Source organism: Zingiber officinale, chromosome 8B (genome assembly GCF_018446385.1).
Source record: "Zingiber officinale cultivar Zhangliang chromosome 8B, Zo_v1.1, whole genome shotgun sequence".
Classification (NCBI taxonomy): Eukaryota; Viridiplantae; Streptophyta; class Magnoliopsida; order Zingiberales; family Zingiberaceae; genus Zingiber; species Zingiber officinale.
In genome coordinates this window covers 17,406,532-17,432,149 of record NC_056001.1, presented here as the reverse complement: position 1 = coordinate 17,432,149, position 25,618 = coordinate 17,406,532, and the positions used below count along the sequence as shown (strand labels likewise).

Here is a 25,618-nt window from a genome sequence, read left to right as displayed (position 1 = left end):
TAGTATCATTAATAACATATTCATATATGATGCAGTGATAAGAAAGATCTACTAAGTGTGAATTAAGGATAGAGATAGTAATCGACGTGAAGATTAAAGTCATGACGGTCAATATTAGGGAATCAACGGGCTCATCAAAAATGGGTCGAGCGGAGATCAACTTTAGCTATACATCAGGCTTGAAGGGTTCGATCAATCAAAAAGCACATCAAAATAGATCACTCTCCTAGATGAAGTCATATAGATGTTCTTCAGATGGCGCATTAAATTTTATTTTTAATGAATTAATCTATATATTTTTTAATAAATAGTTGACCTAAAAACAACAAATGAATTACCGGCTGTAGACTCCCTCCAATGGACGCTATGAGACCAGATGCATTATTTATTGGGTACATCTAATTCTTTTCGAGTTCATATTTATTTAATTATTTAAAACTTAGACGTTTTTAAATTATTTGGCATAACTCATCTAGATATGTTTTTGAGAATTATTTTTTACCTAAATAATATCTATATATCTGCACAATGGTATGATATTATCCATTTTAGACCTAGGTTCTCATAGTTTTATTCTTGGACTTTTCCCAAAAAGTTTCATACTAATGAAGATATTCTAGATCACCATTATTCTCATGGTCTAAGCCTTTCTATGAACATTCAGTCACTCTTGACTTGCTTCGAGTCTCTTCGCGAACATCCGGTAATTTTGATCTGCTCCGGATCTCCTCGCGAACATCTGGTCATTCTGACTCGCTCTGAGCCTCCCCCTAGCATCCGCACCTGGTCACCTTGACCTACTCCGGACTTCTGTTCTGGGCCTCCCCGTAAGCATCCGCACCCGGTTACCTTGATCTACTCCGGACCTCCCCGCGAGCATTCGATCATCCTGACCTACTCGCCTCTCCGCAAGTATCCGGTCACTCTTGACCTACTCCGGACCTCCCTACGAGAATCCGATCAATCTGACTTACCTCGAGTCTATCCTTAACTTCGTTCAAGGTCATCTCACATTGCATCTGATCTGAACCATGACTTTAATACCATTTATTATATCAAAAGATGTGCACATATTTTCATAATAATATTATATTATTTATTTTGGACCTAAACTCACTTTATTCTTAAACTCTTTCTTAAAAAATATCATACTAGTAAAAATATCCTATATCCTTTTAATTATACGAAGTTACTCAAATCTTGAATCCCAACAATTTATATATTCTTTTTAAATCGCTGGTCAGCCCTCTGACCCACTCACCAATCAACGAGCGAGTGAAATCGAGAGTTGGTTTGCTTTCAGAACTCTTTATTTTATCCCAGAAATTTCCATTCTTTGATGTCCTTGCGTCTCTTCGCTCTCTGCTCGTGATCACTGATCGACTGAGAGTGGCGAGTGACCGTTCCTGCGCGAATCCGTCTCGATTCCTGCTGATAGTCTTCCTGCTGTTGGTTTCAATGGATTTCTGAGGACTTCCGCCGCAATCTTAGGTGGGGCGAAGAAAATCCAAGCTGAAGCTTATGGGTGGCTGCCTGTCTGCAAATGGACATGGTAAGTAATTTATTCTTCTTTCAGATAACTACTTCCTCTTCAGCACTAGTAGAATCATCTTTTAGGTAGTGATATCGATCGATCTGTTCGCGAACTGGCTTTTCGGATCTTTTTTTTTTGGCCCCTTGTTCCTAAAATTGGATCTTTAAGAATTTACTAGCCAGTCCTGTTGGGATTTATCCCCAGTTTTGCTGTAATTAGAGAAACTATGATTTGATAGGAAGAGTGTCTCTGGTTGATTAGTCATTCCGAAGCTGATTGCTGAACGATTACACACTGAACTAAAAGTAGAGATCTACTCCGAAGTAGCGATTCTGGATTACACGAAATATATTTGATAATCAATTTGTTGCCTACATGTGTTTATGAGTTTCTGGTTTGGTCTTACATGAATTTTCCCCTTGAAATAGGCGAATCTGCTAACCCACCGCACCAAGCGAATCAACACAAACACCCATCTCAGTCTAATAGTGTTATCCTATTTCCACCGGCCAAGGATGTTGAAGACTTGCGCCTGATAGCTGGATATGGGAACGTCAATGTCTTCACACATGAAGAGCTAAGAGTTGCCACCAAGAATTTCCGGGCAGATCAAATTCTTGGAGAGGGAGGTTTTGGAATTGTGTATAAAGGTATTATTGATGAGAATGTCAGGCCGGGTTTCATGTCCACCCAAGTTGCTGTAAAGGTGTTGAACCCAGATGGAGTCCAGGGTGACAAGGAATGGCTGGTATTTTTCGTTTAATGATATGTTGAATATCTTTTATTAATAATGATCGATGTAAGTACTGTTCTTTGCTTTCTTTTAACCATGTTAAATTAAAGATTACAATGTGATATTTGGTGGTTCTGTGGTGGAAGTGTTTGGAACATGACCTAAGTTTTAAGTAGGAAAGAAGTTGCTAAGCGATGCCATCCTGAAAATTGTTGAGCTTCTTTTCCTTCATTAGAATCTTAATTATATGTTTTCTTTTTTGAGTGAGTGAAAGATATTTGAATTTGATACGATGTTTGTTTGTTATATATTGAATATCGTTTCTAATAAATGTCTTTTTGATTCTTCAGACAGAAGTTCACTATCTTGGACAATTAAGTCATCCGAATCTTGTTAAGCTTATTGGATACTGCTATGAAGATGATTACAGATTGCTGGTTTATGAGTATATGCCTTGCGGCAGTCTTGAGAAGCACCTTTTCCGACGTAAGTGGTCAGTTTGAGTCCTAAGCCAAAGAGGTGCTTTTTATTTACCAAGTATGATGTAACAACATTAACTGTAGTTTTTACTGTGATTACATGCAAGAAATGTTCTTATATATATATAGTTCTTGTTACCAATACATTCTGAATTTATTTCATGAATCACGTACTTCTGCTGTATGCTGTCGCTGCTTTAAAGCATGGTATACTACAAAATATTAGATCCTTTCAACTTAAATACAAAGTTATTTCTTTCAGAAATTGCCTTTTCAATATTTTGGAAGTTTCACAGATTTTTTTTTGAAATACATTCATCTGAGTGTTGTCACTGATGTGACTAAAAGTTACAACATTGGATGATGTTAACATCAAAATTATCTAAAAAAGGCGATTAATAGCAACATTGTCAGTGAAACAATCAGCTGTGAATTGAGTAAAATATGCCAAGTCTTATTCATCATGCTTCTAAGAAAAGCAATACTTTGTAGATAGTATATTCACATGGGCATATGAAGGATGGAACATACATAATATCTAACATTTAGGTAAACGGCTACTTTTGGCATGAACTATATTTAGTGTATTTTATGGTAACAACCATTGGTTATTAGGAAAATGGAAATAAGATTAATAACCAATTTCATCCATACTCAACAGGGATCTGTCTAACAATGCCATGGCCCACTAGGATGAAGATAGCACTTGGAACTGCAAAAGGGCTCGCCTTTCTTCATGGGGCAGAAAGATCCATAATTTATCGAGACTTTAAAACATCTAACATTTTACTAGATGCGGTATGTGCTAATTTTTACCTTAGATCATTAGATTCTTTCTAGTTTGTGAACCTCATGATGATGTTTAGTCATTGCATTGTAAAGTGAACTGTAATCTGTAATGCATTTATATATTTTTTTAGATAAAAGGACAGTTAATAGGAGAGTCTCCTCCCATCCACTTATTATAATTTATAATAGCATTTTAAAATTTTAGTCCAACAGCAGATGGAAACATGTAGTTAAGTAGTTTGAAGTCCATCATTATTACTTCCACAAACCATAGCCATTGGAGGAGGTTATAAAGTTTTTGTTTGAGGAATATCATAGCTCAATAAGTTATAAAATATGTGACTATCACCAATTAATCAGCCTTTATTTAACTTTATTTCCAGTGAACTAGGGGATGCATGAATTGTAACACTGATAAGTTGCAGTTTGCCACTGCATGGTACAAATTCTGAACATAATATTACTTTACAGGATTATAATGCTAAGCTTTCAGACTTTGGCCTTGCAAAGGAGGGACCAATGGGAGATGAAACTCACGTATCTACTCGAGTTGTGGGTACACGGGGATATGCAGCTCCTGAGTACATAATGACTGGTAAAGCAACCAAGCTTTATTTTATTTTATTTTATTTTCTCTGTTTGTGACAATTTAGATAATAAAATCATGGCATCAAGAGACAGTTGATAACCCATTTGGTTTAGCATGCTTCTTTTGTAGCAAAAAAGGTAATTACGCTCACCTAGGCACCCCTCATAGCCCATCCCATGTTATATGAAGGGAGGTAAATAATGGGGTCAACTTAAGTGAATGGTCTTTATGATAGATTGTTTACCCAAATGGGTGCATGAAAGGCTTTATGCTCATTTTGATGGAGATCAAAATGGCAAGAGAATTGCATCTTTTGGATATCTTGTACTGTCCCAACATTTGATGTAAAAGAATTTGCACCAAACATCTGAAGCCAAGCAATGCTCATTATTATGCAGAACTGTAGACTGATGCAATAATTCGATTCATCACAGGCCATTTGACTGCCAAAAGCGATGTTTATGGTTTTGGCGTTGTGCTCCTCGAGATGCTTATAGGAAGAAAGGCAACGGACAATACCAGACCAGCTCGAGAACAGAATCTCGTGAGTTGGGCACGTCCAGTCTTGCTGCACATCAGAAAGCTGCTTAAGATAGTAGATTCAAGACTGGAAGGGCAATACTCAAACAAAGTGTTGAACGTGGTCGCAGAGTTGGCACACCGATGTCTGAACCCGAACCCAAAGAGGAGGCCGACCATGGATCAAGTTGTCGAGACCCTCGAGAGCATTCAAGGCCTGCCTGAGGCCAGTAATGCGCTGCTTCAGACTGGTGGCAATTCTGTGACTCTCTTTGAGGTTTCAAAAGTGGGCAATGACACTGGTACTGACTCTTCAATCAAAAAGGAAGCAGCAAGTGAAGCAAAAGAGCAGGGCAAGAGGCAAAAAAGTCATGGAAATGGAAGAAGCAAGGGTGAACCCTCCGTTGACTTGAATGTTCTCGCTCCTTCACTCGAGTCCCATGACAAACATGATGATGAAGACCCAAATTCCAGTAGTAGAATTGTGGAGCATTCTTAGAAGGTCGCTGATGTTGCATATGTACTTGTATAAAACACGTATAAAATTAATCCTTTGCACCTCTCCAGTCTGATTGATGCAAATAATCAATCGAGTTAAATAAGTCAACTTATGTAAAAAAATTTCTCTTGTTTGTGTATAAACATGGTGGATAATTATGATTAATTGTTGTTGTGTATTATTTACACGAACTGATTAACATATGTTTCGTAACAAGATAAATATTTGTTTTTTCAAGTGATAAAACTTTATTACATATAAAGTCGTGTTTCCTAACAAGATATATTATTTATTTTTGCCTGTAGATTTAACATCATTTTTTTTTGTTAAATGATGAAACTTTACTATATATAATTTGAATTAGTGCGTTTTTTCCTTGAATTTTTCTTACTAGATATCAAATTCTTAAGAAAAAGATTGCATTGATGACATGATAAGGGAATAAACCTGGATAAGACTATTCATGTTTAGTTGCGTCCATGAATATGATTTCTCAGTAGAACATCCAGATTATCATCTAGACATCCGTAATTTAATCTTTAATTATGATGTATTTATAAAAACTTTTCCTCAAAATGAAAAACGTAATCAAAAAATGCTAGACTTCTGGGACTAATCACCACATACACTCTCCGATTTACCCTAATAGGCCGGTGGAAAACTTTCGTAATTTACCTCCCTTTATATACTCTAAAGATAGATTATGAGAGATATCTAGGATGAACTTAATCACCTTTGAGATGTAGTAATTACCTCATATGCATTGAATGGTTTACGCATTTAGCGAAGTAGCATATCATGAAACTAAAAATCAACAATGAAATTTATCCAAGTATCACTTAGATTGCAAGCAAATATATTAATTTTCGTAAGTTATTCATCAAACTCCACTACAATCACAAGCTTATTCCACCATGGTTAGCCTGATCAACTGTCATAAAACCGACAGGCATTCATGAACTTTTCAACCATTAACAATTTTTTAACACACCAGATTGAGGTCATTTGATACATTCAATAGATACCTAAGGTATCAAATTATCAAGAGGAGCATGGCCTGCACAAATCACAAATTTAGGTGGTTCATTGTGGCTCCCAATGAAATAATCAGGGAGAATTCCAGGACATGCATCGGCATTGTTGAAGGTTGTGGAGCTTATCCAAGTGAGGCCCTCAACAATGCGACATAGCTTCATATTTCATGATTCAGGTGATTCAGGAGCATCTGCATTGCCCGTGGAAGAGCATAAACAGGAAGTCAAACAATGCCAGACTAATATAACAAGGAAACATCATATAAGAAGCTATTAAGGTTTCCAAAAAAAAAAAGTCACTTGTTCATCTCTACATGGCATCTATCCTTAATTCTAAGGAATAATGAGTGAGCGACAATCCATACCTGCACATAGTTGTTCAACCCGGGCAACAATATGCTTTCCGTAAGTGTATTTCTTTAAGGACTGCAAATGAACCTTTATGCGGTTGACCAAGATCTCGCGTTGTTTATCAGTGCATGAATCAAGAATCTTTTGAATCACATAATTTCCAAATTGATCCTTCATCATTACCTGAAAAGAGAGGAACAGAGGCAATGACTAAATATCAAAATGCAGTAGCATCAACAAAGAAATAAGGCAATGGAAAAGACAGATCCTCTAAATATGCTTTATTGCCAAGCTGCAAAAGGAAATATGTAAAGCATAGTTCACTGCACTGAAATAATCAGGATATTTTGAGAGAAAAGGTACTCAACCAAAATGCAGATGGAAGTGGGTGGCAACCACACTGGAACTGCAGATCCTTGTCAACAAATTTTGAACACGATCTAAATAATTTTTTAAGAGAATGTAATTTTGAATATATAGTAAATAATTTTGAATGTAAAAACTGTTGGCCTGAATAATATTTGGTTGTGAATATAACAGATGTGTGCCCTTGAATCTACATTACGTTCTCCAATAGAAATTTCTTTGAGGAACTCCAGCTGTAGATCTATATCAACAATTTTCAAAAACGACCTAAATAATTCATTTCTAATAAAAATAATTATAGTAAATAGTTTTGGATCTAAAAGGCTGTTGGGTCTGTGTCATGAAATATTAAAACCAATTAGAAATAGAAAGCGCCAATCAAGTGATGGTTCAGATTTTAGCATGCAGAGCCAAACAAAAGACAAGGTTTCCTGAATTGCCAAGAATGTGAATAACCACTGAACATATCCTAACGTGATCATGTCATCTACGTAATAAGCGTACCATCTAGATGCTGTTTCAAATGAGACAAGGTACTAGAAGTATCAAGGAATAAGAATGCGGATGTAACCACACAGGCATGGCAGCTGCATAGTTTACTGCAAAGAAATGGCTAAAACTTGTAGCAAGTTCTTTTCTGCAAAGCTTCCCAAGTGCTGCCAACAGCACCTCAAAAGCCAAAGTTGTAGTTTACCATGGGTGAATTGCATATACTGAGACAAGTTGGATTCACTTGTATGCTTGGCAGCAGTTAGAAGACTCAAACAAATTATGATTATTTTTTAAATGACTATTATGTCTAAAATGGCCATATATCTCCAAAGAAATCAAAATGCACGTGCATCATGAGGCATACTGCTGGCGGAACATAATGCTGGTGGGCTAGGTGACAACAAAAGCAATCTAAATCTACCTTGTCACATGGCAAACTAGCATATGAGAATCAAATCATGATTCAACCTATGTTGAAACTCGTCCAGAATCATATTTCAAATCATAAGACAAATAAACGTTAAGAAATTTAAACCACTTTGAGATGTTTTGGTCACTGGCAAAGTGGGAAATTTACCATGATTTTAATCTGCCTTAGACCCTTTTCTGTTTATATATATTACCTTTATGTCATCTTAGATTTACATCCACAATACTTGTATATTTATAAATATAACTATAGTTCGACAGAAATTGTGTCGCTTTCATTGATAGGATGATCCTCCTTATATACAAAGATAAATCCCTTAAAATTAGAGCTGTGATAAGTATGAATTAATTACAATCCAATCTAAGAAATAAATAATAGGGAATAAATCCCTACAAAATAGGGATAAAATAACAAGTTGTCTAGTTTGAATTTCAACACTCCCCCTCAAGCTAGGCGATAAATGCTCTCCAAACCCATAATCAAGCTTAGTTCGATGATGTTGGGTTTGAATAGTGCCTTTGTAAAAATGCTGGTGTTTTGAAGACACATGGCAAAGCATGATGTCTTTATATTCAATCTTCTCACTAATGAAATGTTTGGTACAGTCATGATAAACTGGATTCTTGGCAATGACAATAGCGGACTGATTGTCACACATAATTTGGATTAGATCTCTTGTTTTTAGCTTGAGTTATGTTAGAATTCGTTGTAATCAGATTCCCTCACAAATGCCTAATGTCAGAGCTCGGAATTCAGCCTCGACACTACTTCGAGTAACAACTGTTTGCTTTTTACAACGCCAAGTGACCAAATTTCCCCAAATGAACATACAATATCTGGAAGTGGATCTTCGGTCGCTAGGTGAACCTGCCAATCAGCATTAGTGTAAACCTCCAAGGTTCGCCCGTCTGTCTTTCTAAACATGAGTCCTTTTCCTGGGTCTTTTTTTAGATATCTCAATATTCGAATCATAGCATCCATGTGATCAACTGAAGGATTTCCTATAAATTGGCTAACATATTTGCCAACAAAACTTATATCTGGGCGAGTGTGAGTTAAGTAGATAAATTTGCCTACCAATTGTCGATATCGTCCTTTATCAGCTTCCATTTCATCAGTCTGAGACCTTGACTTGGTATTAGGATCCATAGGTGTATCAACTGGCTTACATTCACTCAACCCAATTTCTTATAGTAGGTCAAGAACATATTTTGAAGGGGAGCCTTAGCGCAACGGTGAAGTTGTTGCCATGCAACCAAAAAAGGTCACATGTTCGAATCCTGGAAACAACCTCTTGCAAAAAGTAGGGTAAGGCAGCGTATAATGGATTCTTCACCCAGCATGGCGGGAGCTTCGTGCACCGGGCTGCCCTTTTTTTAGGTCAAGAACATATTTTCTTTGAGACACATATTCCTTTGTGACTTCTAGCTACCTCCATTCCCAAGAAGTATTTGAGTTGTCCCAAATCCTTGATTTTAAACTCCTTAGATAGGAGTGACTTAAGCCTTTTGATTTTTGATTCATGTTTCTTGTGAGGGCAATATCATCAACATATATAGTTAGTACTGAGATTTTCCCACATGGAAATGTTTCACAAATAGTGTGTGATCAGCTTGAGACTAGGAGTAGTCATCTCCTTTAAGGACTTTAGCAAATCTATAATACAAGGCTCTCCTTAGTTTACAGACTTTTCTTTTGTACTATTTGTCTCAATTCTTAAAATGACATCCATATAAACTTCTTCCACAAAATCTCCATTTAGAGAGATGTTCTTCACATCTAGCTCAATCAAGAGCTAATCTAAGTTAGTAGCAATAGACAGTAATACCCGGATGGTATTGAGTTTTGCAACTGGTGCAAAAGTCTCCTGATAGTCAATCCCATAGGACTGGGTGTAACCTTTTGCCACCAGTCGAGCCTTATATCTATTTATGCTTCCATTTGGGTTCTGCTTGATTGACAAAAATCCACTTACATCCCATAGTTCTTTTCCCTTGAGGTAGCTCAAATAGTGTTCAAGTCCCATTCTTTTACAAGGTTGTGTATTCCTCTAGGATTGCCTTGCATGATTTAGGAACTTTTAGAGCTTTAAACACAGAACTAAGAATACTGATCTTGTCAAGTGATGTCACAAATGCTTGGTACCCTGAAGATAGACGTGAGTAGGACATAGTTGTGCATCAGATGAAGAGTACAAGATCTAGTACCTTTTCTGTGTGCAAATAGACTGGTCCAATGTGGGATTTGTATGTGGAACTGGTTCTATTAGATCTTGCTGCTTTTCAGGTTCAACTTGGTCTCGAGTAGACTCATGATACATGATACGGCTGAGTTTCGTGTAAAGACGCAAGATGTTTTCTCCTCACATAGACTTTCACTATGTCATGGGAAGGTAGCGCGTTCTTTTGTGGTTCTGGGATAGGTGGTACATGTGATTGTGCTAATGATGTAGAAACATGAGTTGATGGGGATGGAGGGTTGAGTGATGATAATGGTAAGATTGAGGAAGGACTCGGTTCAAGAAGGGATATGAGGTCATTTCTGGAAGTAGAGGAAGGTGTGGGCTTCGTCACTCACTACTTCAAAGGAGTTTAAGTGAAATGTATGACCGTCATTATTCAGCAGAGGACGATCAGAAAAAAAAAATTGAAGCTGCTTGTGAATCTGGAGACTGATCGGAGACAAGCAGTGTCCTGTTGAACGAACAGAAGACCCTTGCTGCAAGAAGACCAGTCATTGGGCAGCACATTCTTAGGGTCTACAGAGATTGATGATATTGCAGTGAGGAAGACAACAAGAAGAAATCATGTGTGGTGCAGGAAGTCTACAAGCACAGCTCCAATACTATGGCGAGGAGAAAATTATTAGGGTTTTAACCTCCCCTAAGTAGTGAATCCCAATAACCTTTATGTATCTTACAGTAATACATCTCTGTCATCTTACATTTACATCCATGATACTTTTATATCAACAACTATAGCCATAAGCATTTACAATTAGATCTTTAACAGTCACAAAGAAATAGCATGCTATTCATTCTCAAAATCAGATTCCCAGATTAGAAGCCACTTGAACAACCAAAATAGAAGAAAACTAGATAGAAGCTTCTACAAAACCATGAGAAAAAGTTCGCTAAATTATCACCCCGAAAAAAGAAAAAGAGAGACCAGTTCGGATAATAAAAACATTGATCTATATTCTTAATAACTTCTCAAGCTTTTCAGCTTACCAATAAATTATCACTGTCTTCAGTTTCTCCAATTATTTCCTTGATCAAGTGATCTCGTTCTTCAGCATTACCATATTTGATACACTTCTCAACAACATTTGAAGCAAATTTGTGCTGGCACATCTGCAGAATTTTCCCAGATAGCTTGCTGATGATTTGGCTTCTTTCATGTGGCTTTCCTTTCTCTAATACATGCTGAAAGCAACAGGATCTCTTTAGTTTACGCTACATGTAAGGTGAACAAGAAAATATTCGATAAAATGATTAAACAACCTTCAAATCAGCTGGCAACCAAAACCCATTATCTAAATCAATAAAACCAAGGATGGGGAAAATCAGCCGACAACTGGAATTTGTTTCATTGATCCATGAGACTTATAAAGACAAAGCCTAATGGTAGATAAGAAACAACTGGAGATCAGCATAACTTGAGAGTAGCAACCAACATTAAGAAATGTATCTGCTATGTGACTTCTACACAGAAACAAGTACAGACAAGGATAAAAGAAAGAGTACAGCAACCATATGGCCATTTATATAAGATTATGTGGATATATGAAAAGGTGAAATATGATGAATAAGTTATTTGACTATTAAATCAAGGATTGCAAATTAGCCAATGAATCTGTCATGCAGTATGGAAAATTTAGGATCTTTATTTAGTCGTTTTTAAGCATAAGTTGTTATAACTTGAGGTCTACTAAGAAAACTTACAGATTGTCAAGGGGCTCTTTAGTGATACGATTAATAGATTATTAATCTTAGGATATAAGCCACAAAATGCAAATAAAATTCTAGTAGTTATATGATTAGGGTCATGTTGACCACTCTCTGAAGAGGTATCTATTAGGGAGCTCTTTAGGTGATATGACAATAGATTATCAATCTTGGGATATAAGGCACAAAATGCAATAAAAAAATCTAGTAGTTATATGATTAGGGTCGTTTTGACTGGTCTCTGAAGGAGGTAATCTGTATAGGGGCGCTTTTAGTGTTAAGAATTTTAGTTTGCTTGAAGATTCTTGTGTCTCAAGGATGTGATCACTCATTGAAATAAAAGTTTTGATAGCGTGTTGAGGGTTTCTTGATGAAATTTGGTTATTAGTGTATTCTTTTTCAGCGAGGATTAAAGTTAAACTAAGGGTCTTTTGATTTCAAAAGGAGATAAATTAACAAGAGGTTCTTTTAAGATTGTAATATAAGGGGCTCATTTAAGGAGGCATCAGACGGTTCTTCTAAGGTCAAGTAATCAAGGGAATCTTCTACATAGCCAATGTCCAAATTGACAATTTACTTCAGAAATACAAATTTAATGGCAGGATAAGATTTGCATAGCTATTGCAAATGAGATGAAAAAGTAAAAAATGCCAAAGACAATAAAGCATATTGGCTAGTGTACCTTCAAGCCTAACGATGCTATGAATGTCAGACAAGTCTAACAGATCTATATGCCTTCACCATACTGGCACACTCATTAATAGTCAAATCAGGCCCATATAATTGGATTACACATTTGGTTATAATATTATACCAAGGGAGATTGCGAATTATGATTATTATTTAACTCTAAGATGTCGAGGATTATAAAGAACCTCATTTGAGAAGAAAAAATAAGATAAATTTGAAGGAAAAGTGAAAAAATTCACCTGAGTGACATAGTTGCCATACTGATCTTGAGCAAGCTGGCACACAGATTGCAGAATCTCGTCCACAATGCACCGACTTTGGGACTCATCTGTACAATGTTCTAAAACTCTCTACGAATATGGCATATTATGATTAAGACTATCAAGAGTGGTACAAAGAACTGATGGAAACAGCAAAGAATAGTCAAGAACAAAGAATTTTTTCTAACCTGAATCACTCGACAACCATACGGATGGGTTGATAGTGTTGCAACTTGACCATGAAATGCAGATATTATGAAAGTGATTTTTTCAGTAGGTACGCACTCAATGCATTTTTGAATAACATGATTCCCATTCTGATCTCTGACACATTTCATGACATGTCCATCAAGTTCTTGCACAAGCTGTGTTTTCAGATCAAGCTCAATAACCTCAAGAGCCTGCAATCAGATAAGACAATCAAATGAACAACAATGAAAAGAAACCAGAGCTACTGTAAAAGCTAATATGATCTTTCGAATAGATATACTTTGGTAGTTGTTCCTTTCCACAGAGTTTCTTGGCAAAATATTACACCAATCTGTCCTTTTGACTAAAATCAAAATTATCTATTTTAAGGTTTGACCTTATGTTTTCTGAATTTGAATTGTATTCTTTTCACTCTGCTACAATACAGAACGATCTTCCTATTTCCAACAATGCTAGTTTGTTTTCATGCTATTCCTTAGTTCTCTACATATGAACACTTCTAGCTAATCTTGATTATTGAAGATTTAATAGAAAAATGGAACATAATTGACTTTAATGTCGCATCAAATACTTTTTTATAGCACAAGGTCCTTTAAGATCACTCCAACAGTTCACCACTATCAGACTCATGAACAAAATAAGTTTCATTAGTAGTTTTGCTCCTATGGAGTAAAGTTCTAGTGAAGCCAATATCCAACAAGCATCATACAACCTCACGTTCACAGTCTATCCCAGAAGATCCCATATATTTTTCATGTGCTTATGCCTAACTTGCCAAGGAACACCATTCTTAAAAGGATCATTCCAGTTAGAGTAGAATGAGTTCGGATACCATACGAATGCAAGTGATTCAACCTAAATGACTAGCATCTTGGGTGAAGTTTCACAGCAAAGGCACTAATTGATTGGCATCCTCTTTTACAATGTCTCTAACCAGTTTTGAATATAACCAAACACTTAACCACTTCGTATGAGTCAACTCATGTGATAATTTTAAAAATCAAATAATGTCATGAAAATTCAAGTCACAAATTTCAGGGCTAGCAAAACACGTGACATAATGGCCTATACATGAAATGGTATAGAAGAATATATGGCATCCCTGAACCTATATAAAACAACACAAATAATAAAAAATACAATAAAATAAACAATACCTTTTGAATTACACGACAGCCGTACATCTGAAGGCTCAAAGGCAACACATTGCAAACAAGCTTATAAGCAAGTTCATTCCTCTGATCAGGAGTTCCATGCTCAAAAAACTGAAGATACAAAGCAATCAAAAAGAGAAATCACATTGTATAGATTAAAAGAGTAACCAAGTATTACAAATTTATGGTCAGAAACTAATAGATGCAAATTATGCAACACTCCGGCATATACCTTTCGAATGACATAGTTTCCAAACACATCAGTCATTAATGAAGAAGCACGTGGAAGGATTATTACAAATTTATGATCAGAAACTAATAGATGCAAATTATGCAACACTCCGGCATATACCTTTTGAATGACATAGTTTCCAAACACATCAGTCATTAATGAAGAAGCATGTGGAAGGATTTCCTTGAAAACAGATGCCTTATCTTGTATGCTGCAATTCTCCAATTTTTGTTGTATAAATCTACTCCCATGTTGATCAGAACTGATGCAAAAAGCACACAGCATCTGATTAAAAGAATATAAAAATACCGAGAAGATACTTTATAAAAATAAAAACCAGGCTAGGAATAAAACTTGCCTAAATTCAACAATACGCCCAGAAATATCAGACAATTCATATCTTCGTGCTTTATTAGACTTCAGCTCTTCCAAGAAAGAATGCAATGGATCATCAATCTTCTCGCATCCTCTTTGGCTTTTCCATCCAGAAGCAGTTGTGTTTTTTTCAGAACCAAATGGAAATTTAACGTTTTCATTTTTCCTTCCTGAAAAACCTGCACCAGCTACTGGTGACCCAATAAAAACAGGACTGGCAAGTGGAGAGCTTGGCAATTGAGACCCAATAAAAACATGAGAGGCAAGTGGAGAGCTTGGCAATTGCATGACATCAATGCTAGCAGGGCTTCCATAGTAGCTGGGACTAAAAGGAATTCCTTTAGTAGAATCAGGAGTGCTTGCAGAAATTCTTGGAATTTGAGGCCTATGATCAATTAAATGGGGAGGATAACCTGAAATCTTTTGTGCATCACAATTACCTGGTATGATTCCAATAGCACCAACCGTACAGATCATTGGATCATATTGACCTGGGGTTTGAAATGCATCCACAGAGGGATGCTGACAAAAAGGTACGTACAAGGGATCAGGAAAGGGAGGCTGAACAGTTAGCTGTTCATAGTTCTTGTAGTGCATATCAACTCCAGAAACAATACCTCCCCCACTGGGACTCTCAGAAGCTCTAGCGGTGAAGTTTGATCCCACTGGATTATCAAAAGGCACTGGAATTGAACTATGGGGATGGGGATACACATTAATAAGCTGAGGCACTACTGAGGGATTCAATGTGTATCCATTGATGCTGAATTGAGGAGGTAAACCTGGAAATTGAAAATTGTGATAGTATGGAGTTCCAAATCCAGATCCTGTAATATATAATGATGGGGCAAAACTAGCAGATTGCAATGATGATTGCATATCAGCTGAGGTTAACTTCGGTTGACCAGGATGACCATGAGATGAGCTAAAGCCCATACCCTGAGAATGAGAAATTCCTTCAGCAATAATTTGAGACTCATTACCTAGAGAATGAGAAGAAGAGCCACGTGATGGCATGCCAGCTTGCTGAGGGTTTTGGCATATTTGATGATTTTTGAGGTTATGAGCAGATAATTTTAACTTCCTAACTTCATTTTCAATGTCACCAGGATCTGAACAAATTCCACCGGTAGTTGAAACACCATCCCCCAATGTGGTGCTTCGATTGCTTGATTCATATTGACTTGATTGCAAATTCACTGACTTCTCAATTGAAGCTAAGTGACCGGGCATGGTCCCCAGATCATCATTCAACAATAACCCACCTGATTGTAAGTCTAAGTGAGTACAACCATCAGTACCAATTCTAGGTATTATCTTCTCTGGGTTAGCCAAGTCAGTTGAAGAATTATGCAGAGGGTGTGAGAGGGAATCTTGACTAACTGCTCGCTCTGTTTTAGAATGGTTAGGATGTTGGGAATGATTATTGTATACAGGACATTGAGTTTCGAACAAGTCTTCCTGAAAAGTTAAAAAACACTATGGTTCAAGAGTACAATAAAACTAAAGATCCATATCCATTCATGCCACTCATAAATAAAAAAAAAAATGCTTCAAAACAATGGTGATTGCAATCACACAAAAAGCTTGTTATTGGAGTAACTTGGCAGCTATATGGCTAGCTAATAAAGATTTGAAATTAACAAGATTAAAAAATTTCAAACATTGCACTTGTTGAAGGGTTTAGACACCCATCCAAACAAAACTAAGTACTAATGTGGGAGATGAGTACACTCTTTACTCAATGATTGCTATTAACAATAACACTAAAACCTCAGCTCAATTAGCACTGGAAGTGTAAATTTATTATAATGTATGCCCAAAAGGCACTAATTAGTCACAATCTCCAAAACATGCATATGCATACTAGTGGTATAGGCACTACACGTTGGCGTAAGGAATTTGGCTGATAGTCATTTTTCACAATCATCAGGGCTCCTCATTTGTTTCAAATAACTGGAAATTAGGCAATGTAACTCAATTCCTTTGTTCCTTCTTAAGTACCTGTTTCATATCATCTCAACAATTCAAGGGGATAATATATAGGAAACACATTGCTTTCATTGCTCTATGCTAACAACTAAAATTGACAAACTAAACAGAGTTAACTTATAAGATAGTTGATACAACCATTTCATGTACAATAAATAACCTCTTTATGCATTATGTAAACTAGAATAATTAACTGCTATAAAGCAAGGAAGCTGAGGGCTAAATAGAAGTAAAAGATAATGCTTCAAAAAAGAATATTATTGAAATGCATAAACTGGTTTATGTATAAATTTATCACCTCTACCAAATCTATAGGGTTCATGTGCCTTCTTTGCAATGGAGACATTCTAGGTGATCTATCATCCTCAGGTTCCTCATTATGAGTAGAAAGGGCATGTTGTGAGACAGAGAAAATTGAATTGCTGTTGTCATTGAAGGAAATAAGTTTTTCATTATTCCCAATGGAACCAATTTGTTGCATCAAGTGTCGATTCTCCCGAGATATAAGAGGTGACGGAAGCCTTGGATTTAAATTCACATTTTTGCAGTAATATGCTAAGTAACCTGGATGAGCTCGGAGTTCTTCTTCAGATTTGCAATTTTGAAGACTATCCAAGTTGACGTCAAAGCGATCAGTCAGAGTTTGCAAGATATCGAATGTTACACAAGAACCTTCCATGCTAGGAGGTGCACTTCCACTTCGGCTGAGGCCAGTGTTACTTTTTGTTCCATTGTATTTCTGCCCTTTCAAAAGTAATCCCAACTCTTCTGATAAAGTACTAGTTGAAGCAATTCCTGGTGTATCCTTACACAGGAGCCAACTTCCAGCTCCACTATTCCCAACAAATCTCAATGGACTCTCTGTGGCCATTTATTTGGAATCTGCTAAAGCCACATAGATAAGGTCCAGGTGTGTCAAAATAAGTGCATTCTTGTCAATTTTCACAGTACTATTTGTACTATTAGAACTCCAGGTAAACTTGTTAACTCGTTTAAAGCAGTCAAGTTTCAGCATACAGAGAAACAACTGATACCTAGGATGGCAAGTATAAATATATTACATACTTAAGCAAAGCCAAAGTTTGAACCATCAAGTTAATAATAGGCAAATAAAAGTTATGAACCACTTTGATCTGACCTATGGATTACACAAAGTGCTTACAAGTAACACATACATATCGAAGTAACAAAAATAGAGGAATTTCTGCAAGACGAGAAGTATTATCAAGCAAAATTCTGTCTCATTGGAGATACGAGGTGTTAAAAATGTCTAATAATTTGCAAAATATTGTCTTCAGTTCATTACTTTCCATGGCTTCCTTGATCTAGAAATAAGCTTCAGAACCAAAGAATTCACGAGCTCAGTCAAAGTCAACACAAATAAAATAGATAAATATAGCAAACACATATGGTTTATTTTGCAAATCAATCTTTTCTTTCAGTTGGCACCAGCTGGCAGCCAGGTTCTGAAGTTTATTAGCGAATTCCTTAAAACAGTGCCTTGGATGAATGCAAAACCACTCAATAATCATCATAACACGATAGGGTAAATCAACATATTTGACAGAAAAACAAAAACTCTGTATATCTAGTCAACTAACCTCCATAAACTGTTGCCCTGCACCAATTGACGCAATTAAATTTTTTTAAAAAAGGACAAAACGCTGCTACTACATTCCACAAATTAGCCAATAGCAACACGAAAACCAAATATTTATCTTATACATGCCCTGCGACCCGCGATATGGTGTAATTAAATCATGTAACCACTTGTTCAGAGTCCATAAATGAACATTCTAAAGTGGGCGAGCGCTTCGCCTGGCCACAATGAACATTCTAAAGTTCATAATTTGCTCAGCTAAGTTTCCAGTGAGAAAACGCCCAAAACCCCAATCAACCGAAAAATGACAAAGACCCTAACTTTATGGATTGAATTGAAACCCAAACCATCAAAACGCATAAAAACAGAAAAGCAGCTGAAACTCATTTCAGATTAAAAAAAAAAACAACGGAATAATTTAAACCTCCCAACCCACCAAACACAGCCACAGCAACCAAACTCTGAATTCATCGACTAGCGCTACGAAATCTCCAAGGAACGACAACAACAAGGCAGTCAACAAACCCTAAAGGTAAAGGAAGGAAAATCAGGAGAGAACTCCGCCGGAGAGGATTCTTACCTTCTCCCGCACGTTATCCCGCGACCGAAACCAGCAGTAGCTGCAATTCCTCGGAGATCGGTCGAACCCCAACTAAAGGAGACGAATAACAGACTTTACCCGGCCACCACTCTCTCCGTCGCTCTTGCTCTTCCCCCGAGGCGTCCGCTTCTAAAACCCCTTAAATGCCGGGCTTTTGGAAATTTCTTACGGCCGATGGGAACTTAAATGACTATAATACCCCTCCAGCACCACGACTTTTAACTCACGTATTAGAAACCCTCCTTTTCATCCGCCCTATCGTGGGTCCACTGAATACGTGATGCACAAGGAGCCGTGGGCCAACTAGTGGGTACATTTTCAGCAGATGGCCCCATAAGGTTGTTTTTGGCATAAACGACGCAGTTTTGATTGGCTTATTAATTTAATGAGGAAGTTTAGAGGAGCACGAAATGTGAGGAAATGACTTTGAAAGCTTCAGTGGTGCCACAAGTATTCCACGCATGAGGTAACCCATTCGTTTAATTATGTTTTTCAATGCTATGAGGATTTAGGCGAATCTTAATCAGTTAGATCAACGGCTCATTGCGTTAAACCTTGGAAGGAGCAGTACACGTGTCATTTTATGGCGTGCTGGTTTCGTATAGGTGGAATGGTGTGTAATGTTAATAATACTTACGATGGACCCTTCCCTGTACCCCATGCACGTATGGTGGGAGGTGTGGAGACACTCTTTTTTCTATAAACGTACGGCGGACACCGTGTAACGACTGGATCTCTACGGCGTGATCGCTTAACCGAAACCAATGGATGACGTGGAAACTAAGGTCACCGGCTGGTGTGGGGCAGGGTCGTCACATCCAACGACAGGTGTGTGGGCGGGCACAAGCAGATCGATTATCGATAAGCACGTGTAGGGCCGGAGCCGCAAGTCGCACGCTCGGCCATGCAACTGATTATATAATTTTTTAATTATATATCTCAATCATCATGCCGCGTGTCATCTTGAGGATTTTTTAACATTCATACAAAAGCGAGCAGAAAATAATAATCGTTCTAATTTTTTCAACAGAAATAAATCTGTGAGATCTGCAACTTTGGAACCGATCCGGGGGATGTGACGCGAAACAGTGCGGGAGCAGGGTCTCCCGGGACACGTGTACCTCTTTCTCGTCTTCTTCTTCCTTCGATAGCATCACTGATCGATCTCGTCTCGCCGCGTCCTCACGCCATGCGTCCTGCGCTCTTCAATTCCATTAATGAAGTATGTAATTTCAGATTTTAAAGTCGAGAAATTATACACGATTTTGCTCAAAAGTATGAATTTTCCATTCAAAAGGATTAAAAAGTACGACTAAGTAGCATTAAAAAACAGTATTCAAAGCTACTTAAACTTGTAATTCTCTCCGGCCACCTTCCACGACGGTTTGTTGAGCCCTAGTACTCGCCTCTGGGGTCACCGAGGCTCGCGTCGCCGCAGACAATGGGGACGGCGATGAAGCTGGGCGCACGGTCGCCGGCCATGATGACGAGGAGGCGGCCGTCCTCCAGGGCGGCGGGGTCTTTGGCCGAGGCGCCGTCGTCAAGGGGCTTCCCCTCCTCGTGTTGCTCGGCGGGGGCGAAGTGGGGGGAGAGGCCCCAGTAGGAGCAGGCCAGGACCAGGAGAGCGAAGGCGATGAGACCGAGCATCGCCGCCAGGCCGCCAAAGAGGTAGGGCACCGGCGACTTCCACTGAGAGTGAGCTCCGCCGCCGGGAGGCGTGCTCGGTGCCTCCACCGAGAGGAAGTAGGAACCTGCGCCGGTGAGCGCCCGCATAGCTGTTAACTACGAAGAGAAAAGAGTGAGCTGAATTGAGCAAGTGTGGATTTTGGAAGCGCGTTTGATATTTAAAGTGGTATGACAAAAAAAAAAAGTATATTACAATTATATATTTTCTAAGTTTTATAAATTATTCAAATGTAAATTTGGAAAGCAATAATCAAACATATATATACATTTATTTGCAAATTAAGATATTTGTTGCGCTATCTTTTTCTAATAATGCAACTGGAGTTCTTCGGCACGAAACTCATATCTATATCGAGATATCATATGGATACTTGGAGTGGAATGTAGCATGAGACAAAGTGATGAAGATAATAAGATAGATGATTCCGATTCAATTTAATTTGATCCTCAAATTCGGAAGGAGCATGAATTGGCGCTTAATTGTGTTGGTCTTGGGACGGGTTGACGAAGACGCTGGGGGTGAGCGTATTCGCCTTTTGTCACCATGAACTGACGCTCAACCGTGTGTCAAATAAGGTGTCGTCTCTGCACTTCATCTTTCCCGTTTCTGATGATACGTTATTGTGAGTGACCTCAATTATAATGTGGGGTCGAATAATTAAGATAATATAGCAATCAACATTAAAGTGAGGTGAGGTGATAGTTAAAATCTGGAAAAAAATGATAGTTAAATTAAGGTGTGCGTAGCCGAACGAACCACTTTCAATGGGGCTCAGCTCTCCATTTCTCATAGGCATGACTCTTAGTATACACCCGATTGTCCCAGTACCAGTCGGACATCTGAGTCTTAGCTCCCTACTTTTCATGGGCATGACTCCCCCATCATAAACCCGATTGACACTAGAGTTGATCGGACCTCCAGAGCTGAGCTTCCTACTTCTCATGAACATGATTCCTAGTATAAACCTGATCGGTCCAGAGTCAGTGGGACCCACAGGGCTCAGCTCCTCACTTCTCATGGGCATGACTCCTGACATAAATATGATTGGTCGTAGAGCTAGTCAGACCTTCGGTGCTCAACTCTTTACTTCTCATAGACATGACTCCTAGCATAAACCCAATCGGCCCTAATCGGTTGGACCTCCAAGGCTCAACTTCCCACTTCTCATGGGCATGACTCCCAGCATAAATCCGATCAACCCTAGAGTCGATCAGATCTCTGGGGCTCAACTCCCCACTTCTCTTGGGCATGACTCCCAATATAAACCCAGCCATCACAAGCTAATCGGACTTCAACTAGACTTGGCTCCCCATCTCACATGGGCATGGCTCCCAACCTAAATCTGGTCTGCTCCAAACTGATCGGACTCCCTCTAAAAGCAGTGTTCTAAAAAAATCAACCTAGGCAACCGCCTAGGCGCTAAGCGCCAACCAGCCGCACTGAAAACATGCTAGTTGGCTCGCCTAGGTGGCCTTGGCACTTAGGTAAGATTAGGTAGCCTTAGGTGCTGACTAATCAGTAGAAATGTCAATTTTCATGATATTTTTAGTTTGAGATTTTAAATTTAAAACCCAATTAAAAAACTGAAATGTAACTTTTTTTATAAGCCCTAAACTTTAGTCCTACATGGAAATCGATTTATTGGCTTGCCCTAGTGATTAATTAGTATCAAACTTCATCTTCATCATACTGAGTAATCAGAGCCGGAGAAATTAGAGTGAATGAAAAAGCCCACATTTCTAAAAAATCAGAGAGTTAAAAGGCTAGAGAAATCGATTTGAAGAAAAATTTATTGTTTGATTTTTCATAACGACTTGGACACGATTAAGTTAAAGATTGACCAAAGTCTCATCTTTTGGAAACGTCATTTTATCAGATAATCCCGAAGAAACTCTAGAATGAGAGAACTTCGCGAGGATGATTTTGCATCCGAAGAAGAAGAGGGTCATAATGATGAAAATTATGGAGAAGCAGAATAAATTTATGATATTTTATTAGTTATGTAATTTTATACTCATTTTAAATTTGATGTTATTATGTTTGAGTTATAGAATACGATTTATTATGTAATTTATGTTGATACCGTGAAATCTCGGCGCCTAGTCCCAGCCTAAGCGGCCTAGGCGCTAGGTATTAGACTGGCGCCCGACTAGTGGCTAGAGAATTTTAAAACCTTGTCTAAAAGATAACATTATCAGAGAATCATAACCACCTGTTAAAGAACAACAACTACTCACCAAGAAATATTCCGCTACTCTGACATATACACGCAACAGAGCCTTCCTCTGCCTAGGGGAGGGATGTTGTACATCCTCAACTACCCGACATATTATGACACCGTACATTCTCTAGCGCCTCATTATTACGGAGGTTATGAGAGATTATATACAAAGGGGTCATCTCCGTTGGCCAAGTAGCATACACACGCATCCACATTACCGTTCTACTGTTCATCTTCTTCTTCATTTTTTTGCTGAGGCTACGATTCTAACTTGAGCATTAAAGTGTTGCGCTAGAGACCCCTTCCCTAGTTCTCGCTCTAATGTTCATGTTTACTCTCTTTGTGGTGTGCGCAGGTTCGCGACTTCTAACTCTAGGTCCTTCCTCTGTCCACATTCCTACCTCTTTATTGGTCACTCATCTACTCAGCTTTTGGATGAGATCAAATTTGACGTTATTTGTGAGAAAACATTCACCTATTTTGGAATGTAAGGATGGACATAGCCGGTAAAATCAACGTTGCCATAGCACCGGAGGAGTACGAGCTATTTATGAATGCCAAGGCGCAAGCACTGTCCTAAGAATAGGCCACAGATTCTCACCTGCATTGGACACCTACATCCTTGGTAGAGGAGTTTCTTGTGTCAGGGAAAGATCCAAGCAGAAGCAGTTGTTTGAGTTTCACTGAGCATTTTTTCGAGTGCCTGGGGAAGGTTGCGCTAAAATCGAGTGGTCGCGGATCTCTTTGGCTGAAAATTCATCCCAGAATGATCCAAGATGAGGAAAGGCTCCTGCCACTCAGGAACCACCTTAACAACCCATCATACCTTTCTTTCAAGAGGTACTAGATGAAAAGCAACATAGGTATTTTTAACCTTTGTCGATTGGGGAGTATGGAGGCAACACCAATTCTAAAGATCACCTCTGAAGATTCAAGAGCGCTGCTCTACTGCACCAGTATAGTCATGCAATGAAATGTTGAGTGTTTTTACCATACTCTCTTAGGTTAGGCACACAGATGGTTTGACCGTCTGCTAGTCGAATCTATTTCCTACACCACTTTGCAGTAGTAAGAGGTATAAAAAGACTATCTTGAGTCTGTTCACGCTCAAGTAAGGGGCCAAGGAATCCCTGCAAGCATACACCAAGATTTTCAACCAAGTGATGCTAGATGTTTCGTCTGCTACTTTACAAATATTAATAAGTGTCTTCTCTCAATACCTTTTAGAAGGAGAATTTTTTCAAGCCCTCGTCAGAAAGCCCACAAGGACTTTGACGACTTGTTAGGGAAGGCAGTTAAATACATTAATGTAGAGAAAGCCCAGGTCGCCCAAAAGAAGGAGGTGGCTGTCCTAGCTCTGATCAACCAAGCTGATCGAAAACCACCACCACCTACAGTACGACCCAAAGACCCTCGACTGAATCTTCCGCTGGTCCGAGAAGCAAGAGCAGTACAACATGTCGAGCCCATTCAGACCTCTTTTACCGAACCCCTCCAGTGGGTATTTCGATTTTGCACTTACCATCTGTCCAAGACCCACGATACAAGATACTATTATCAACTTGCTCAGAAAACGCATCGAGAGGTCAATCTAGGTCTGCCACCGCCTCAAATCGCACCTCACCTCCTGAAGCAATTAGCTCCTAACCACATCACCTCCTGTTACCCGGCCAGCACACATCAAGTAATGGAAAACCAAGACGACATATTGGATGACCAAGGCAAGGAACCACGACAGACCCGAGAAGAAGAGAACTAGAGAAATATCGTGGTAAGAGAAGTCAGTATGATCTCCAAAGGCCCCATTGACGGTGATTCAACTAGAGCCAGGAAGGCTCCCAGTCGCCAACTTTAGATTCGTGCAGCCAGCTGTGGCCAAGAACAAGTAGCTAGGCCCCAAATCAGCTTCGGGTCTCAAGACCTTAAGGGAGTATAGCTCCCTCATGATGATGTGGTTATCGTCAAAGTTATAATCGCTAACAACCGAATGGTCAAAGTCTTCATTGACACCAAAAGTTCTGTTAATGTGCTTTTCAAGAATGCCTTAGCTTCCACAAGATGCAGTTCGATGCCAGCAAACTTCAGCCAATAGCCATGACCCTATATGGGTTCACATGGAAGAAGCTATAGTCAATTGACCAGATCAAATTGGCCATCTCATTGTGTATCGAGCCCTTGGTGAGAACTCGAAGGAGCACATTTATGGTGGTGAAAGTTCTGTCCGCCTATAATATTATCCTAGGAAGGTCTGTCTTGCATGGATTCTGTGAAACTGTCTCTACCTTCCATTAGAAAGAAAATTTTCCAGTGGAGGGCCAGGTTGGTGACGTAAGTGGGGAGCGACTCACCATGCAGAAATGTTATATTGATGTAATAAAAATAGAGGCACGCAAGGCCTAGAAAATTCAAGATGGAGGAGTGCACGCCTTCCAGGAAGAGTCGTTGCCTTTAGCTGACAAGCTGGTTAAACAGGAGGAAGTACAGATACATCTCGACTGGCGAGAGGACATTACGAAGATAGCGGTCGACCTCCCACCAGAGACCAAGAAGAGCCTCGTGGACTGTTTAACTTAGAACCGGGACATCTTTGCCTGGTCTCCGCAGGAACTGACGGGGAGTAGCGACGATTGTGATGGAGCAAAAATCCCACCTTGTTCCCGACTCCTAGCCAGTCAAACAGAAGAAAAGAGATTTTCCCGCCGACTAGAATAAAATTATCCAATCGGAAGTTAACAAGTTGCTAAAAGCATGACACGCCTGGGAGGTACAATTTCCCTCTTGGCTCGCTAATATACAAACCCAATAACAAGTGGTAGGTTTGCATCGATTTCTATG

The 25,618-nt window shown here is 38.7% G+C and overlaps 3 protein-coding genes across 7 annotated transcripts; 1 reads left to right on the top strand and 2 right to left on the bottom strand.

Annotated features, from left to right (window-relative positions):
* The first annotated feature begins 1,315 nt into the window (after positions 1–1,315).
* On the top strand, positions 1,316–5,323 carry LOC122015730 (probable serine/threonine-protein kinase PBL17). Its single transcript, XM_042572748.1, has 6 exons — positions 1,316–1,552; positions 1,963–2,282; positions 2,618–2,753; positions 3,408–3,544; positions 4,007–4,130; positions 4,559–5,323. Exons 1-6 carry the CDS (start codon positions 1,522–1,524, stop codon positions 5,140–5,142), a joined length of 1,332 nt encoding a protein of 443 aa, XP_042428682.1. The 5' UTR covers positions 1,316–1,521; the 3' UTR covers positions 5,143–5,323.
* A 642-nt stretch (positions 5,324–5,965) lies between these two features.
* LOC122017364 (pumilio homolog 5-like) lies at positions 5,966–19,019 on the bottom strand. 5 transcript variants are annotated; one of them, XM_042574957.1, is made up of 10 exons: positions 18,855–19,019; positions 16,973–17,708; positions 14,666–16,143; positions 14,428–14,569; positions 14,079–14,186; positions 12,900–13,112; positions 12,691–12,801; positions 11,045–11,239; positions 6,542–6,710; positions 5,966–6,367 (listed from the first exon to the last, which is right to left on the bottom strand). In XM_042574957.1, the coding sequence occupies exons 2-10, from the start codon at positions 17,543–17,545 to the stop codon at positions 6,342–6,344; spliced, it is 3,015 nt and encodes a 1,004-aa protein (XP_042430891.1). In that variant the 5' UTR covers positions 17,546–17,708; positions 18,855–19,019; the 3' UTR covers positions 5,966–6,341. The 5 variants fall into 5 exon arrangements, 4 of the variants coding, with proteins under 4 accessions (XP_042430891.1, XP_042430892.1, XP_042430894.1 ...); XM_042574958.1 differs by having other exon boundaries at positions 16,973–17,556; XM_042574960.1 differs by lacking the exon at positions 16,973–17,708.
* A 1,251-nt stretch (positions 19,020–20,270) lies between these two features.
* On the bottom strand, positions 20,271–20,648 carry LOC122013562 (protein GLUTAMINE DUMPER 3-like). The gene has a single exon (XM_042569823.1). The coding sequence runs from the start codon at positions 20,646–20,648 to the stop codon at positions 20,271–20,273; it is 378 nt and encodes a 125-aa protein (XP_042425757.1).
* Between the last annotated feature and the right edge of the window lie 4,970 nt (positions 20,649–25,618).

Bases quoted from the DNA above. Each gene is read 5' to 3' on its own strand.
- LOC122017364 (XM_042574957.1), bottom strand. From the start codon at position 17,545: ATGGCCACAGAGAGTCCATTGAGATTTGTTGGGAATAGTGGAGCTGGA. The intron at 14,187-14,427 runs GTATATGCCGGA...TTGTATCTTCAG, and splicing joins GAAACTATGTCATTCAAAAG to TTTTTTGAGCATGGAACTCC. The intron at 12,802-12,899 runs GTTAGAAAAAAT...CCATATTCGTAG, and splicing joins ATGGTTGTCGAGTGATTCAG to AGAGTTTTAGAACATTGTAC.
- LOC122015730 (XM_042572748.1), top strand. From the start codon at position 1,522: ATGGGTGGCTGCCTGTCTGCAAATGGACATG. The intron at 3,545-4,006 runs GTATGTGCTAAT...ATTACTTTACAG, and splicing joins CTAACATTTTACTAGATGCG to GATTATAATGCTAAGCTTTC. The intron at 4,131-4,558 runs GTAAAGCAACCA...GATTCATCACAG, and splicing joins TCCTGAGTACATAATGACTG to GCCATTTGACTGCCAAAAGC.
- LOC122013562 (XM_042569823.1), bottom strand. From the start codon at position 20,648: ATGCGGGCGCTCACCGGCGCAGGTTCCTACTTCCTCTCGGTGGAGGCA.